This window comes from Cupressus sempervirens, chromosome 5 (genome assembly GCF_028749045.1).
Source record: "Cupressus sempervirens isolate cs-2001-9-10 chromosome 5, ASM2874904v1, whole genome shotgun sequence".
Taxonomy (NCBI): domain Eukaryota; kingdom Viridiplantae; phylum Streptophyta; class Pinopsida; order Cupressales; family Cupressaceae; genus Cupressus; species Cupressus sempervirens.
In genome coordinates, this window is record NC_143122.1 from 761,095,089 (window position 1) to 761,111,094 (window position 16,006).

The following is a 16,006-nucleotide window of genomic DNA, read 5'->3' on the forward strand; positions in this document are numbered from 1 at the left end:
ATACCATTGTTTATGTTGTGTTCCCTAATAGTTACAATAGGTGAAATCTCTTAATCGGGTGGATCCTAAAATGTCCTCATTATAAATCCTATAACAAGATGACACTTCAATTAGTGTTTAGAGTCCTCTAACAAGGCTACCCCTAATAGGGTAAAGCCATTGATAGGGCTAGAGTTAAATCTCCTGACAAGGTGGCACTTAAGTCATATGCAAACTCCTTAGAGGGTTAAGCTCTTAATATGTTGTACTTCAAAAGAGTGCAAATCATTTGTAGGTACTAATCCCTATCATGGTTTTGATCCAAGTTGGGTTTCTGTGTAACCAAAATCTGTGTCAAATTTGTGGATGATTTCATGTGCTAGATATTGCATTTGATGCTTTAACTTCAATTTCTGGATAGTTGTATGAAAGGGGGAAAAGTTGTTTGAATTGTTGATAACTAATCCACCCCACTCTTAGTAATCTAATAACTTCGGACCAACAATATTTACAAAAAACAAAAAATATTGCATGCAGCTACTCAAACCCCCAAAACAATCATTGATCTATCACAAATTTTCATTGAACCTTCATTTTTATTGGTGAAGTTCTAAAGGAAGGGCATGGTGTTGAAGGTTGATCTAGCTAGAGAGGATATTTTTCTTTGAATATTTTGGACATTTAAATGGTAGGGGCAATCAACTTGCTCTAGAATGATGGCATTTGTCATTGTATCTTTCCAAGTCTTCAAGCTTTTATGTTCCCACTTAACTCACATTGGAGATTTTGTATACAAGAATCGAAGGCCCTAAGAAATGTGGATATGTCACACAACTTATCCATAATGTCTTTACTAAAAACCTCTTGGACAAAAAGCTCTCTATTGACCATGTCATACAAACTTTATTGCATTATTTGAATTGCTCCTGATATTGACTTTGAAGGATGGAATAGTAGAGATCTCATTCTTAACCCTGGTTTTTATTTGATTAAAATTCGTTGCTAACTTTCTTTCTCAACTTTAATATGATTAATAATTATTAATTTCCATTCTATAGCCTCAAGCCAAGGTTCAGTAATTTTCCTTTGCATTACAAACAAATCTTTTCTACAATCAAGGTATTGACATCCATTCCTAACATTTCTAAGGTCTTTCATAATAACTTTGTACAAAACCTCTTCATTTTTGGTATTTCCCAGTTCCTTTTCAACCACTTGTTTCCTTATCTCTGCCTCATCATAGATAGCTTTATTTCTCGAAAGGAAGTGAGGGGTATTGGCATTGATCATGTCCACCCATTTCTCAGTCTTCTTTCCATAGGATTAGTATTTGTGAATGTTCTAAAGTGCTTCGCTCCCAATCTCCACCTGTGGTTTTGTGAAGAGACAAGCAATCAATGCTTTATGGTAAAGTAGAAGTATCTATAAGAGCTCTTACATAGGGAGTAAGATATTGTACTTGTTTTGTGTATCTCTCTTTTGTAAGCCTTTTCTTCTCTACTCTTTGCAGTAGGATTTTAGTGACCACCTGAATATTTTGTATATCCCCTTCTCTAGTGGCAAGTCCTAGATAAAACCTTTTCATTAAAAAATCAGCCAGTGTGGTTTATCCACTTTCTTCTCTAAATGGGTTGTGCTATTTCAACGCACATATTCCCTATTGTTGAATTTTCTTTTAGCTTTGATGTCACTTTTATTTTCTTATGTTTCTTAGGTCTCTACAAGTTTGAAACTTTGCTAAATTAGGGGATGATTAATTATACCACTTCCCTTCTCTTTGTCAAACTCTATTTTTTCCATGAAGGAGGTCGTGAGGAATATGTTAATTCATCTTCATGACGATGTTGTTGTATCAATGGTGTAGAAACTAGCCTTTCAAGGACATCCTTTGAGGGAGGAGCCATTTTTTACAAGGGAGGAGATGGAATATTTGTAATTGGATCAAGTGCCTCTAGTGGGAGAGAATCTCTTAGAATCGATGGTGACATGATTGATATTCCCTCATTATTCTCAGGATCATTCTAGATTTGCATTGGGATTTTTCCCCTTTCCTCCCTTTGTGAACCTTTGGGCTTCTATTGCATGGTGAACCTTGACCATTCACATCTTTTGATCTGTCACTGCAATCTTCCTATAAAAATTCAATGTTGGGGAAATACAAGTAACTGGGGTCCAACTAGAGATGATCTCACATAAACCCCGTACCATTGAAAGGAAACCTCATCTTATAACCAAAAAGAATAATCTTACCTAATTTTATCTCGACGTTTGATGTACCTATTGACATTCTACAACAATAGTGGTTGAGAGCAATGGCTAAAGAGATGTTGATCTTCTTTCTAGTTGAACATCTATTCACCGCACCCATCTTAGACAAACTTTGATCAAAATAAGTTTGGCATCCACATATCATCGTAGATTAAGTGGATATCCATAAAATCCCCCTATCTGTAAATAGGTGAACCTTGGAAATTGGGTGAAGAAGCTAATATATCTCTTGATCAAAGTTGTTACTTCTATTGATATCCTCAGTGCTAGATTACCTCAAAGCTTCCTTATTGTAAACATAGTGAATGCTTTATTCTCTTTTGAAATTTTTATGGCTCTTCTAATTCCAGTTGAGTGTGATAATCATGTATCTTGTATTCTAAGTGTTCCTCTTGCACTAAGTCCTGGCCAAGACCTTAGATTGTCAATAGCATATATACCAAATATGATGACATGTGGAAATGTTGACTAGTTCAAAATTGAACTAGTTGATTATGCAAGCTATCACTAATGACGTTTCCCTAGTCAATAAATTATTTCCTGGTTGATATGACAATGAAGAGATATATCCATATATCTAATTTAGAGAATTATAAGCTTCTCATGTGTCAGTGGAGTAATATTATCAATTTTGAAATTTCATTAATGCAAAGGGAGCTATGTAGCATTTCAAGAAGCTAATTTCCCACCTTTTGATGCTAGTAGCTATTTTATACCAAACTATTTAGACATTTGATCATATTCTTGTTGAAGTATTGTAAAGCTTTCACTTTTATTGATGCATACTACTTGTATGGCAATCTAAAGACCATCCCCATTGAAATCCCATCAATCTTAGCTACTAACGATCATCAATCATCACAATTTCTCTAGCTTATGGACTATAGCCTTTCAAATAGTTGATTATCAAATAAAGACACTACATGACCACTACAAAACTAGTTGCACAAGCCACTTTCAACAATTCTATGCGCTACAATAGATGCATTGTCACTTATTTCCAAAAGTCTTTGACATCAACATGGCCAAGCGTCATAAAATTTCGTTGTTTTCCTGCTCAATGGCCCCCGCTCCTCCTATTCAAAATTTTGGATCTCCTGCGCATGGTTCTCCCGCTCCTTCAGGAAATGTTGTGGTCTCTACTCCCGCCTATCGTCTGGGTGGTGTTGATAATGGCGGATGTGATGCGAGTGTGGACAGTGTTCCATCTGCCTCACGTTTGGCTGCATCTGCGGGTGGGGGTAGGGATTCGTCTGCCCCTCGTTCCGCCTTTGTGTCTCCTGCTTTCGTCCTGGGTCTCCTGCTTCTAGATGTAGGTCTTTTGCAGACGTGGCTGCCTTTGAAGCCGATCTACATGATGCTTCCATTTCATCTGGTCCCTCTTACATTTCGCCTGTAAGTGCTTTAAAGCCTATTAGGGTTTCTTTAGATCCTGAATCAGTTGAAGACATTTTCCATAAGGCAGAAGACCTTTCTTCTCTTGCTGCCATTTTTCGCTTTTGCGGCTATTGGCCCTCTCTTGCTAATCTACATGGCTGGATCTCCAAGAACTAGATGCCACTTATAGATAATAAAGCCCACATCTTCCCGTGTGCTAAAAGTTTTTTTATAGTTAAGTTTCAAAGCACCAATGACAGAAAGATTGTTTTGTGTCACAATAATTTTTCCTGGCAGGGCAGATTTCCACTCATGGCCAAACTGTGGCACATGGATTTCAATCCTCTCTCAGAATCCTTTAATAAGTTCCCTATCTGGGTCCGGCTCCCTAATCTTCCGTTACATCTTTGGCAAGATTCAATTTTTGAAACTATTGGGAATGCTATTGGGGATTTCTTATATGTGGATGTTGACACTTCGGATATTCTCCACTCGACCTGTGCTCGCTTTCTTGTAGAGTTGGATGTTTCTAACGGCCTTCCTGAGGCGATTTGCTTGGATTCCCCGAGGGGTTCTTGGACACAATTGTTAGATTACGAAGGTAGCCCTTTTCGTTGTAGGAAATGCCACTTGACGGGTCATATTGCTGCTCGCTGTGCTACTGGGAAATCCAAACCTAGGCGACCACCTTCTTGGTGGTCAAAGGCCTCCTCTGAGCACTACACGGTGAAACATTCCTTGATTGCTCCTGAGGATTCTGAGGCTGAGGCTAGCTCCAAGCCGGTGGCTGAGGAGGATGCTCTGGTGGAACTTTCCTTGGATGCTTCTATGGATTATGTGGCTGAGGATTGCATTCATTCCGAGCCGGTGGTGGAGGTGGATGCTTTGGTCTCTACCCCTGGTTCGAATGCCCCTCCTTGGGGTCAAACGTCATCTGATTCTCTCACGGAGGTTGTGGCGGCTTCTGCGTCCCCTGGGTTCCTCGGGTCTTTGTCTTCTGAGGCTTGGGTTGCTGAGGCTGCAAAGATTGAGGACGGTTGGATCGCGGTTAAACGGAAGAAGTCTAATTCTTCTGCCCCCACTTTAGATAGGGTCCTTCGGTCGGGTAAGGGAAAATTCATATCAAAAGGAAAATCTTATGTTTCCTTATGTTGACCGGGTGAAGGTGAACTGGTTGCATTACTGGTTCGCTGGATACTGGTTTGGGAGGTTTTTCAGGTTGATGTTCCAATCTGTTGACTTTCCAAGTTCCAGTATTGTTTTGGTTGATTTTTCTGATCACATCTATTGGTCTCAAGAGCCTGTAAAACCTGATTTAGTTGTTTAGCTGGTTTCAGGTCCTTTTTAACCTGGTCGTGCTTAATGGTTTATCTTTCTCTTAGATGTAAAGGGTTTTGGGGCCCCTTCAAAACTTGCTTTTACCTCAATCTAAAACATGGCCAAGCGTCATGTCAAAGATATATGGTAAACAAGATTGTATCATACAGGTTAGCCATATTGTTCATAATTATACTTAATGATTAAGATTGTCAACATAAAAAATTGCTATAATGTTACTGATCAATGTTGAAAACCATTGTGGGACAAATTGTAATCTTCAAACATTGGTAAAACTAACTATGGTTTTACTTCCACCTTCACTCACCTCTGAGGATGTCTTGAAACAATTCTCATACCTTATTCTCGCCCACACTCCATAGCCATATGAATACTAAAGTCTCTATTACAATTTGATTTTTCTACAAATTGGAGATTGTTTCAATCTAGAACATTTAGTTGTGTTAATATGAGTTCATATATTCATTGGTAAGGGAAAAATATGCATCAAGTCTACAAGGAAATTTGAAACAAACCCACTTTCAACACATTTGTTGTCACCGCACTTAATAAAATAACATCATCTCTAAGATGTTCCTATAAACATTCTGCATGAATCTTCCTTTTATTATTGCACCTGAAGAGCTTTTACAACTTCCACAGGTGATTTCTTTTCAAAGTACTTAAAGAAAATCTTTGCTCCTTTCTCAACCATAACATCCATTGAAAAAGGCTCATGTACTTTGATTTTATTTTAAATGAAATGTTTTCATTGCAAGACTCAATTTGTACATATTTTGCAACCACTTGATTCCACACTTTGTATTTCTATTTGTCGACTGTACTTTTTTAGTATTCAAGAAAGCATTGATTGTGGCATACCATGAGACTTCATTTCTTCGAAACATTTTGTTCTCTACAGGTTGAATTTCTAAAATAGTTTTCAACAATTTCATTTGCTTTATAAATCATATAATTGTTACATTCCACAAGGAGACATTTCTATGTGGCATTATTCGAAGAAACTTAGAGGTTTTGTACATGATGTCACATTTTGCATGCATGCTAAGCTTTCATATTTAGAGCCACAATCTCATGGCAAAGGCCTATCAATATGGAGTGATATATATTGGTAGATTTGTAGTCAATCATTAGTTACCTTTGTGTATGTGCTCTAATCACTCTTTGATGGATTACAAAAAAAAATTGCCATTATTTTTATGTCGACAAGTGTTACAATTTCATGAGAATGATAGCTTCTTGAAAACTTTCAATAATGACAACCATCCTTTCTCTTTTTAAAAAAAGATAGAGAAAAAACTTTGCATGCACAACTTAGAATCAATTGTAGGACAAGTGCAATTGAATTAGACAGACACTTTCTTTTGGAACGTACATTGTACAACAATATTTGAACTCATTATGATGTTATCTTAAACCAGACATGTATAGTTTATTTGAAAATAAGATTAACCAAATGACTCATTTTTTGATTAAGATCCATAACAATTCTTTCAATTCCTTAGACTGTTTGGTCTCATGAATGTCATTAAAATGTTTCATTTTGAAACTTTTGAAAGTTTCTCATATGCCCCTATTGTTTCCAAGTATTTTAACAACTTTTGAAAGTTAGTGATTGTTTTTCTCTTAGTGTATCGCTCCTTTTTTCAAACATGTTATCACCACTCAATTCATTCTTTCTAAGATTCACACAACTTTTGCAACTCCTCTAAGCAACTAAAACACTTTTCTTGACCTTCATTTTATTGTATGACTCTTATTGGCTTTAGTAATGAAAATGCTTATCGACACTTAAAGAATCTGCCTTAGGGCAAAATGACACCAAGATCAAGAAGCTCAAGAACAAGCATAATATGGACTAAATGATGTATGATCATAATAACAATATGAGAATGTATGTGTACACTAGATGCAACAAGTATGAGAATTTATGTGTACATTTTTTTCTAGATGCTTCCCAAGTGTGCAACTTGAACAAACACCATCTAAAAACTAGAGTTGAGGTAGACCATGAACCATGTTCTTACTAAAGAGATCAGATTTCCACAATCCATTGCATAATATATATTTGTTTCTGGATTTGATTGTGTAGAGATTTTTTTACCATCAACGTTTCGAATCACACTACGTGATCCATCATTTTGTTTTACATCTCTTGCTCTATTTTCATCCTAATGATGGATCACGTAGTGTGATTCGAAACGTTGATGGTAAAAAAATCTCTACACAATCAAATCCAGAAACAAATATATATCATGTTCTTACTGCTAAGCTGTTGAAGAAATCTATAGTTGAGATGTCCAAATCTCTCATGCCACAGTTTGCTTTCTATATTTGAATACATTAACAAGGCATGTGCATTAGATTTAGGCACAAAGGAAGAGAAAGTGTAAAGCCTTGAATCATGATTGGCTTCAACTATTGCAACCATAGAGTCATCTTTATTGCTTTTCACTACTAGTGCATCTAGAAAAAATTCAACCTTATTTCCACCTCCATGGTGAGTGATTTGGTAGACTGAAAGAAGGTTGGAGGTAAGATTAGGAACATATAGAACGTCCTTGAATGCTCCATTTTCCATCTCAACTTCACCTTTTCCTTCAACTTCCACTTTAGTATCATCCCCTACAAAGATGTGAGGTACCTCTGAATGCGTCATGGAAGAAAAATCTATCTTTGAAGCACCCATGTGATGTGTGGCACCTGAGTCAATAATCCATTCTCCCTGACTAACAGTGTTTGTGAGGAATGCTTACCCTTTGCTCTTAGAATCTAAAGATGAAGACCCCTTCTCCTTATAAGCATTAGGCAATAGAACATTGTGCTTCTTCATGATGTTTTTCAATTCATCAATCGGCTTGTGATAACACTAATGTTTGTCATGACCAATTTTCTTGCAATAGGCACACTTCTTCTTTTCCTAATTATTGTCCCCCTTTTTGTTGGTATTAGGAGAAGTCTTGTCTTGTTGTTGATTTGATTTAGGTGTTGACTTTTCTATGTCCCCTTGTTTGTTAGCTTTCCACTTCTCTGATTCGTGATTCGTGACACTTTCCCTGCTAGTTGGGAATCGAGATCAAAGTAGGCCCTAAAAGGCTATTGACATTTCCTGGATGGCAACTTCTTTGCCTTTCCTCTTTCTTTTTCTTTTGCCCTTGATCCCGATGTTTCTCGTGCTCTTCTTCTTCTTCTTCTTCTTCTTCTTTTGCTTTTGTTTTTGTGCTTGTTCTTTCGTGGACAACATTTGGTGGTCTTGCTGCCTATTGGCCCCTGCTTGTATTTGCAGTCCCTTAGGCCCGTTTGTGGCCTCTTGTTGGACATTAATAAATTATCTTATCTTATCTTCTTTTTGCTCTTTCCTTTTTTTGAACTTTCACCAGCTAAATTTTTAGAATCCTCATTGTTAGCCACCAATGCCTTAGACTTTGAAGACTTGAGAATCCCCATTGTTATCAACTTAGCTTGTTCATCCTCTAACAACTGAGCATAGTCATCAAAAGAAATTTTCTTATAGGAAGCCCCTAAGGTAATCTTTGTGGTGTTGAAAGAAGAGACAAATGTGGAGTATTCTGATGGCAGCTTATTATGAATGAGATAAATCAACCTATCATCTTTAATAGGACTACCACAATCATTAAGTTCTATTCTCAACTCATTCACCTTAATGATAAAATCCTAGATAGAATCAAAGCTCTTAGGATCTAGGGAGATAAGCTCATCTTCAATCTTGTTGACATCCTCCTTAGTCATTTTGCCATATAGGTTTTTAAGGGCATCCCATGTTTCCTAGGATGTATTATATTTTATGATTTGATAGAGGATCTTGTCACTAACCCCTAACCTAATGAGTCCTAGGGCTTTCCTATCTGTTGTTTCCCAAGCACGAATTTCACTTTGAGATATTTGATCACCTATTGGTTTAGGAAAAGAGCCATCTGCATATTGAGAAACTTCTTCATTTATCAATTCACACCATTTGTTAATTGACCATGTGGCATAATTATGTGGTGTTAATTTTGGAATCTTAAGGTCTCCCATGATGCAAGAAAAGAAAGAGAACAACAAGAAAAGAGGAACACAACACCAAGAGACACCCACCCCCCCCCTTTTCACTCAATCAAAAAGCCCCCAAAATGAATGATTTTGGCACTTTATACTTAGTGCATTTACAATAGCCACTTGCCAATTTAGGCCTTAGTGAACTTCTGATTTTGTTGTTTACAACCTCCTCTTGGAGTTCAAATCTTGTACTAAGCATTGTAGCTTAGATGTACAACAATTTTGAAGATTGATCAAAGCATTACAATGCAAAAAAGAACCTATTTCTAAAAGTGGTATCACTGTAAACACAAGCTTATAATCTAATTGCAGATCTGGAAAGTCAACGAGAAATTATTCAATTTCAAAAAAAATGGAACCTGAAAATGTGTCCAGATGAGCCCGTATGGAGCATTTGAAGTTGCAAAATGTACGATTGGATAGGTACAATAACCAAAAACTAAATTTTCTGACAAATCCATGCACCAAAACTAAAAAATAATAGCACCATTGAAAAATTTAGGAAATTCTAGCCAAAATCAAAACAAAATTGCACCTGATTTGTAGTCCGGATGACTGAGATATGGCCTCCCAAAGTTGGACTGTCAAATCAAAACTACATATGGAGAGGGGACTGTAGAGGAAACTACGAGATTAAAATTGACATCCAAACAGTCGTCGCGGCAATGCAATTTGGCAAATTGACGTCCACATAGTCATCACAGCAATGCAATTTGGCCTACTTGTGACGGTCAAACGACCATCAAATTTAGGGTCATGAAATGTTGACGTTAGTGAAAAGGGCTTGCTCGGATGACGTAGCAATCCATACAGCTGATGTATCAATTTTGTACGGTACGAAATGTGTACGTGACAATGACTGGGTGATTACGTGGTCGTCTACTATGCACTGACGTGTATTTGTTGACGTGTTTGAGGCTTGCACACAGTGATGTCATGACATATACGTGGCACCGAAGGTGGTGGTGCCACATGTCCAAGCAGCTAGTGGGTTACGTGGCACACATGGCCACTGACAAGGCTGTAGAGCTGGCATTGACGGGGCTGAGGAGCTAGCGTCGATGGAGCTACAAACATAGTGGACGTGGCAGGAGGAAGTACGATCCCAGCAAGAGATCAATTGTTGGATTGTGGTCGTCAGACATCGGCCGGTGATTGGAGGGACGATGATCGACAGTGTCAACTGGGTCGCAGTTGAATTGGCCGCCGATAGGAAAGGAAACACCAGAGGGAGCAGGAAAACCGGCGACGATGGATGTGGGACTAAAGTCCCACATTCACCATGTGCTAAATATGAGAATGTATAAATGTGGAAGCCCGCAAAGGGCAAAATGGCTTGGAAGCCACCAAATTATTTGAAACTCGTCGTGTTGTGAGGAATGTGATGTATGGTCAGTCAAATATTGGGTTGTGAAGTTCATCATTTGTGTGTGATGGAATATGTCGATTATGAGGAAATTCCGTGGGCGTCGGGATTTGATTACCTAATGTCCTGCAAAAAAATGCTTCTCTACAAGCCTAATAGGTTTTTAAAAATTCTAAAATACAAATCTAAAAATTGTAGAGATGGGAAAAAGAAAAATATGCAGATCTAAAAATTAAATTCACAAATCTAAAAGATCATACCAAATTTCACAAATTGAGCCTTCGGATTTCGGTTTGTAAAATTTTTTTGCCTCAAACTTGACTATGGCCTAGGGTAGGCAAATTTATAGTCAAAATTCACTAAATCGATGCTCTAAGCACAACGATGAGGTCTACTTTGGCTCTAGACGCTCCCAATAACTGCATATTCTTTGGATTTGAATTGTGGTCCTCCGAGAGGTGAAGCAAAAATGGTCTCCAATGGCTATCAAATGATGCTCCCTCAGCTCTAATAACATGTAAGAATTTTCCTTAGGGAAAAATGATGCTAAGATCAAGAAGCTCAAGAACAAGCACAATATGGACCAAATGATGTATCATCATAATAACAATATGAGAATGAATGAATGTATATGTATGCTAGAAGTGCCTGTATATAAAGGCCTCTAGAATGACTAGGAGATAGCAAAATGATAAGTCTCACAATTAAGCACATGTCCACCAAGAGTGGATTATCCTCCATTGAGCACAAAAGTTAGTGCAATGATGAAAGGATAAGAATACCGAGGTGTATCTCAAAGAGATGTTGCAGACACCATGTGCTTAATTAGAGTGCGAACAATTGTGTTGTCTACATGACAACTCAGTTGATTATACAAACTCGTTGTAGACACCATGTGCTAAAATGAGTTGCTTACTCCTATGTTGTAAGACAACTCATCTATCTATGCATACTACTAGGTGTCTATATGATAAATAATAAAATAATGCATTTAACCTAAGTAAACTTAAATAAAGTGTAATAATAATTAATTATTTACACTAACAAACACTTTTAATAGTTTTAAAACCTTTTAAGATTTTTTGATGACACTTACCAAACGCCTAAAGATCTTTTAAAACTTATTAGAGTAGTATTGTCCAATACTCACCATGTAAGTCGGCCTTCTAAATAATTCCAATAACTTACTTTATTTGATGATGAGCAAAAATGAGTTGGAATTCATTGGACTTCATCAACTTTGAATAGAACTGCAAAACTTTGTCAAATTGTTGCTTCCCTCCTTTGTTTTGCTATTGGTACTTTCAAACCCTTTAACAACTTTGCAAATGTCATACTCGACGAAATAATTATTTCAAACACCTCATGTTTTTAAGTAAGTCCTCTTATTACCAACTATATCCATTGAGCTTTTTACTAAGTTGGCAAAGTTTCTTGATTTGCTTATAGACAGAGACATTAGCAATTATATCAAACTAAGTCAATTGCTCACAAGACAAGTTCCATGAGGCTTGGAATTTTTAACAGCTTCAACAAACCTTCAATATTGCAATTTAACAAGTTTGATTTAGCTATTTTGTATACTCCCACTTGAAGATGAAGTGTCTAAAGGAACAGGTGAGTTAGCCAATTGTGTACTTTTTCGAGTTGCTCTACCACATTTTTTTATTTTTGACTTGAACTAGCAAACTTGAATGGGCTAAGCCATTGTCATGAGAGAATTAAGCAAAAACAATCATTTTGGTTGATGCCTTTAGGAATGTCTATGAAGACCTCAACATAACTACATTTGTGATGCTAGTCCAATATTTGTCAACTTCAACTCAAAAGAGGGATGTTTGATTGATTTTAGAGGGTTCATGCATTTATAATAGGTAGCCAAAACTTATAAAGTTTTGATCACGAGACACTAATGACTTCATAATGAACACATACTAGTGAATTTGGAGAGAAGAATGACAAAGATATTAGTTTAAAAAAATTTAGAGCATGTTGGCAAAAGAGAGTAACAAGTTACAAAACTTGAAATTTTCTAAAATAAATCCTAGTTCAAATTGGCAACTTGGCATAAGATCATAGTATCCCGACAAAAACAAATTGTGATAGATTTTCATATGCACGGTAGAAGTTGCAAAGCACAAACAATCTCACACACTCCCTTGTTGGCCATTCCAATATAAACTCCTTGTGAACACTCAATTTTGGGAAGGGTGGACTCTCATACCCTCACCTAAACTTAGGGCTTTATAAAACAAATCTTAGAATCAAATAATAAAGTGTGAGCAACTGAAAAATGATGGGTAGGTGACTCAAAAATGAAAATAATTAAAACCAGTTGTGATAGAATAATTATTGGCGACTAAGCCAAATGAAATCCTAATTTAAGGGCCAACCAAATTTAGGGAAATTATAAAATAAACATCCAAATGATAAGTGATTTCTTTAAGAGTGTCAATTAGGATTTATTAAGACAATGTTCAGCTTTGAAAGGTTGTGACTCTAGCTAAGGGAAAGGGATGTCATGAAGAGTTGTGACTCTCCAAATGGGATATATAAAACAAAGAAAAAATTATCAAATAAATAATGAGCAAGAAAGAGATAATAATTAGTTTAATGATGACCAGAAGTAATAGCAGAAAATAGATTAAAGATAATTTAAGCGAATAAAGTTAAATTCAATCGTGCAAATATTAGTCATGCTATAACAATATTTGCAACAATTATTGAATTTTGTAAGTAATCTGAATGTGTTCCCAATTGTATACAATAAAGGATTCATTTAATCTATTCACAATTTAGAGAAATATTGTGAATAGGAAGAATACCCAACCTTCTGAGCTCACGAGACCCTAGTGTGATTCCCCTAGATGAATGTTATGCTTGTGGGCCAGTGCCCATCTTAAGGTCCCGTCAAGTAGGCTACTATGACCATGGACTAGGAGGTGGGAAGTAAGTTCCAACTTCCATGCTCTTGAGCATGAACATTGAGGGCAGCCAGCCTCCAAGGTGAATTGTGGGATGAAATGGTGGCCCACCTAACATGCCTTCACTCTAGAAGTGTGACCAACATTTAGACTACAATTTGTAAAAGTTTCCATGAATTCCTAACAAGGTTATTATGGGAATCCGAATAAGAATTAATGCCCTATTTAGATCTTAATATGGGAATTTAATATTATTTCATGAAGTACACTAATGATGAGTCAAAAATTGATGCAATCTTGACTTATTATTTAATGTCAATTTCCAAGTGACTAAATTTGTGTATGGGACCTAAACCAGTATTTATCTTGTTAAAAGGCATTTCAATTGGTAAATTTATACTCTTAAACTATATTAAAATTCTTATATTCAATTTCTGATTTTCGGGCAAAATATAAGAATATCCCTAAAGGGGGCATTACAATGTCGAGCCTACCTTAATGGCTGGAAATGTCTCCCAGATCAGAATCCCCTTCTAAAACATGTTGTGAGTACTTTACTACCTTAAGAATTGACAATGTGACAACCATAAACCTCACTGGCACTAGACGACACAACAGAAAAAATTATGGTTTTTCTTTTCAATGTTCAAGAATTTAGGATTAGAATTGCATAAGGGCTGTGGGAAGGCACATGGGAAACCCATGCTGCCTTTAAAAGCATTTTTCCATTATTTAGAAAACAAATAAATAGGGAGCTTTTGCATCCTAGAACCTTTGGATTGACCATCTTGAGAACATTAAAGCATCTTTTGTCATAAGACAGAGATCCATTGAATTCGAAACCATTTTGGAATGGATTCGCAATTTTAGAAAACTTTAGACATTGCTAAGGAATATCCCCTACCATCCTGCCAACTTAAAAATTCAAAGTTGGAGAAAAGTCCCTATGGAACATAAGAATATTTGTCATTATCATAGATAGAAAACTCAGACTCCGCAAAAATTCACCAAGCCCCCAAAAAATATTGGGAAAATTTGGCCAGCTTTTGAAAAAACTTGGGGAAAACTTGGGAACTTAAAAAACCACTTAAATTTAATTACAAATGCATTTATTTTGCAAAATTCAATGAGAAGATGCATCCAAAGAGTTAATTAATGAGAACAAAAAAGAAACAAGCTGAGTTTAGAACAAAATTGCATTCTCATGCGGAATGCTGATGGCTGGAAGCAAAATAGTAAATAGTTTCTACAAACCTAAAAGTAAATACATGATTACAACTGCATCTTCTTCCAAGCTCAACTACAAATAAGGGAGAAGAACTACGGAATCTAGTCCTAGAAGTAGAATGCTGTGCTGGGTGTGACTGTGCCTCCACTCGAAACTGCCTCCATTTTTTTGCAATCACCTAGCAAGGGCTTGGAAGCCTCTTTTTTCTCATCCACTCACAAATCAAATCGCTGCAAATAAAAAGCAATGACCAAAAATGCCATTTTTTGCGTTTTAACACAGGACAGGTGCAGGAGAGTTATTTTTTTAAAAATCGCTGTGTTTTTCTTTAGAAAATTCGCCCATCTGAAAAGCTTGGCAAAAAATCGGGACTTGGCAGTTAGTCGGCAATTAGTCCAACCCTTAAGAGAACATTTATGCAGAACCAAAAACAAGCTACAGTTATACAATGGGAGTCAAGGAAAAGTCTAGTTGCAACCCTCCTTAGTCACAATACAAAACAAAGGTTGATATACATTGCAAAAGTGACTTCCAATCCTAGTCAGCATTCAAATAAAATGCATCGAATGACATTTCTCATTCTGCAAGCATAAAGTCATGTGTCAAATGACTCATCAATTACATTGATTTATGCAATTTGTTATAATAGAGATTTTTAAAACAGAGATGTAAAGTGTCCATAAAATAATTGATTGAGTTTGTGGCAGAGATCTTCAAAGGGTCATGCCCAAAAGCACTTGACCCTGATTTTACCATCACAACTCCAGCATACATGTGGCAAGACTATGGTGTGCATAGCCCACAATGCTTTTTGGCCTTCGATAACCTAACTCAAGATTTACTAAGCAGAAAAAAATCCCTTTGCAGCAAAGACTGCTACCACAAGGAGTCATAGTCTCTGTTGCAACCAACAAATATCACATAAATAAAACAGAAAATATGGCAGAAGCTGAGTATTTATATCACAAATCCAAATTTGGGAGTAGTCATCAATAGAAAGATGCAAGTATTTCCGGACCAACGGTACATAAAATAAAATCAAAATTATAATTAATATATCTTATAACTATAATAATCTTTCGGGGGTGTCCTTGGGAATCTTAGCTCTGAAATGGATCCAGGTTTCTGAACCAATGTATTACCTGTAGCAGTCACATAAGCCGAGATAAGTCTCAATAAATAAGTTGCCTGGTAAAGGTTCTTTGGTTTCCTTGCTGGGTGGGACATTGAATCAATGCAGACTAGAATTTGAAGTTCTCAAAGAACTTCAGCTACTTCACCTAACATATGCCAGAAATCCAGGCCACTGTTACACACATGGGTAATTCTACTTGTGTCTGTAAAACCACAAGAACAGGAAATGGTGTCCATGACAAGCCACTAAAAATTTCATTAGACTTTAAAATTGTTTAAATGAAAACAACTGGAAGAAACAATCAAACAAAATACATTAAAAAAACTGCCTCA

At 36.5% G+C, this 16,006-nt stretch overlaps 1 protein-coding gene across 8 annotated transcripts in view; it reads right to left on the reverse strand.

Annotated features, from left to right (window-relative positions):
• Window positions 1–16,006, reverse strand: part of LOC149558135 (uncharacterized) — a 216,360-nt gene that overhangs the window by 20,670 nt on the left and 179,684 nt on the right. The window contains exons 9-10 of one of the 8 annotated variants that reach the window (XR_016364985.1): window positions 15,682–15,819; window positions 14,995–15,437 (exon numbers count right to left, since the gene is read on the reverse strand). The exons of 1 other annotated variant lie outside the window; for it this stretch is intronic. Coding sequence is in view for 1 of the 7 variants with exons in the window: in XM_089832512.1 (XP_089688638.1) it covers window positions 15,295–15,437 (143 nt within the window). In the remaining 6 variants the exon portion in view is untranslated. Of the gene's footprint in view, window positions 1–14,994; window positions 15,438–15,465; window positions 15,877–16,006 lie in introns of those variants that run through there. 6 more of the 8 variants (XR_016364984.1, XR_016364986.1, XM_089832512.1 and 3 more) reach the window with 6 other exon arrangements.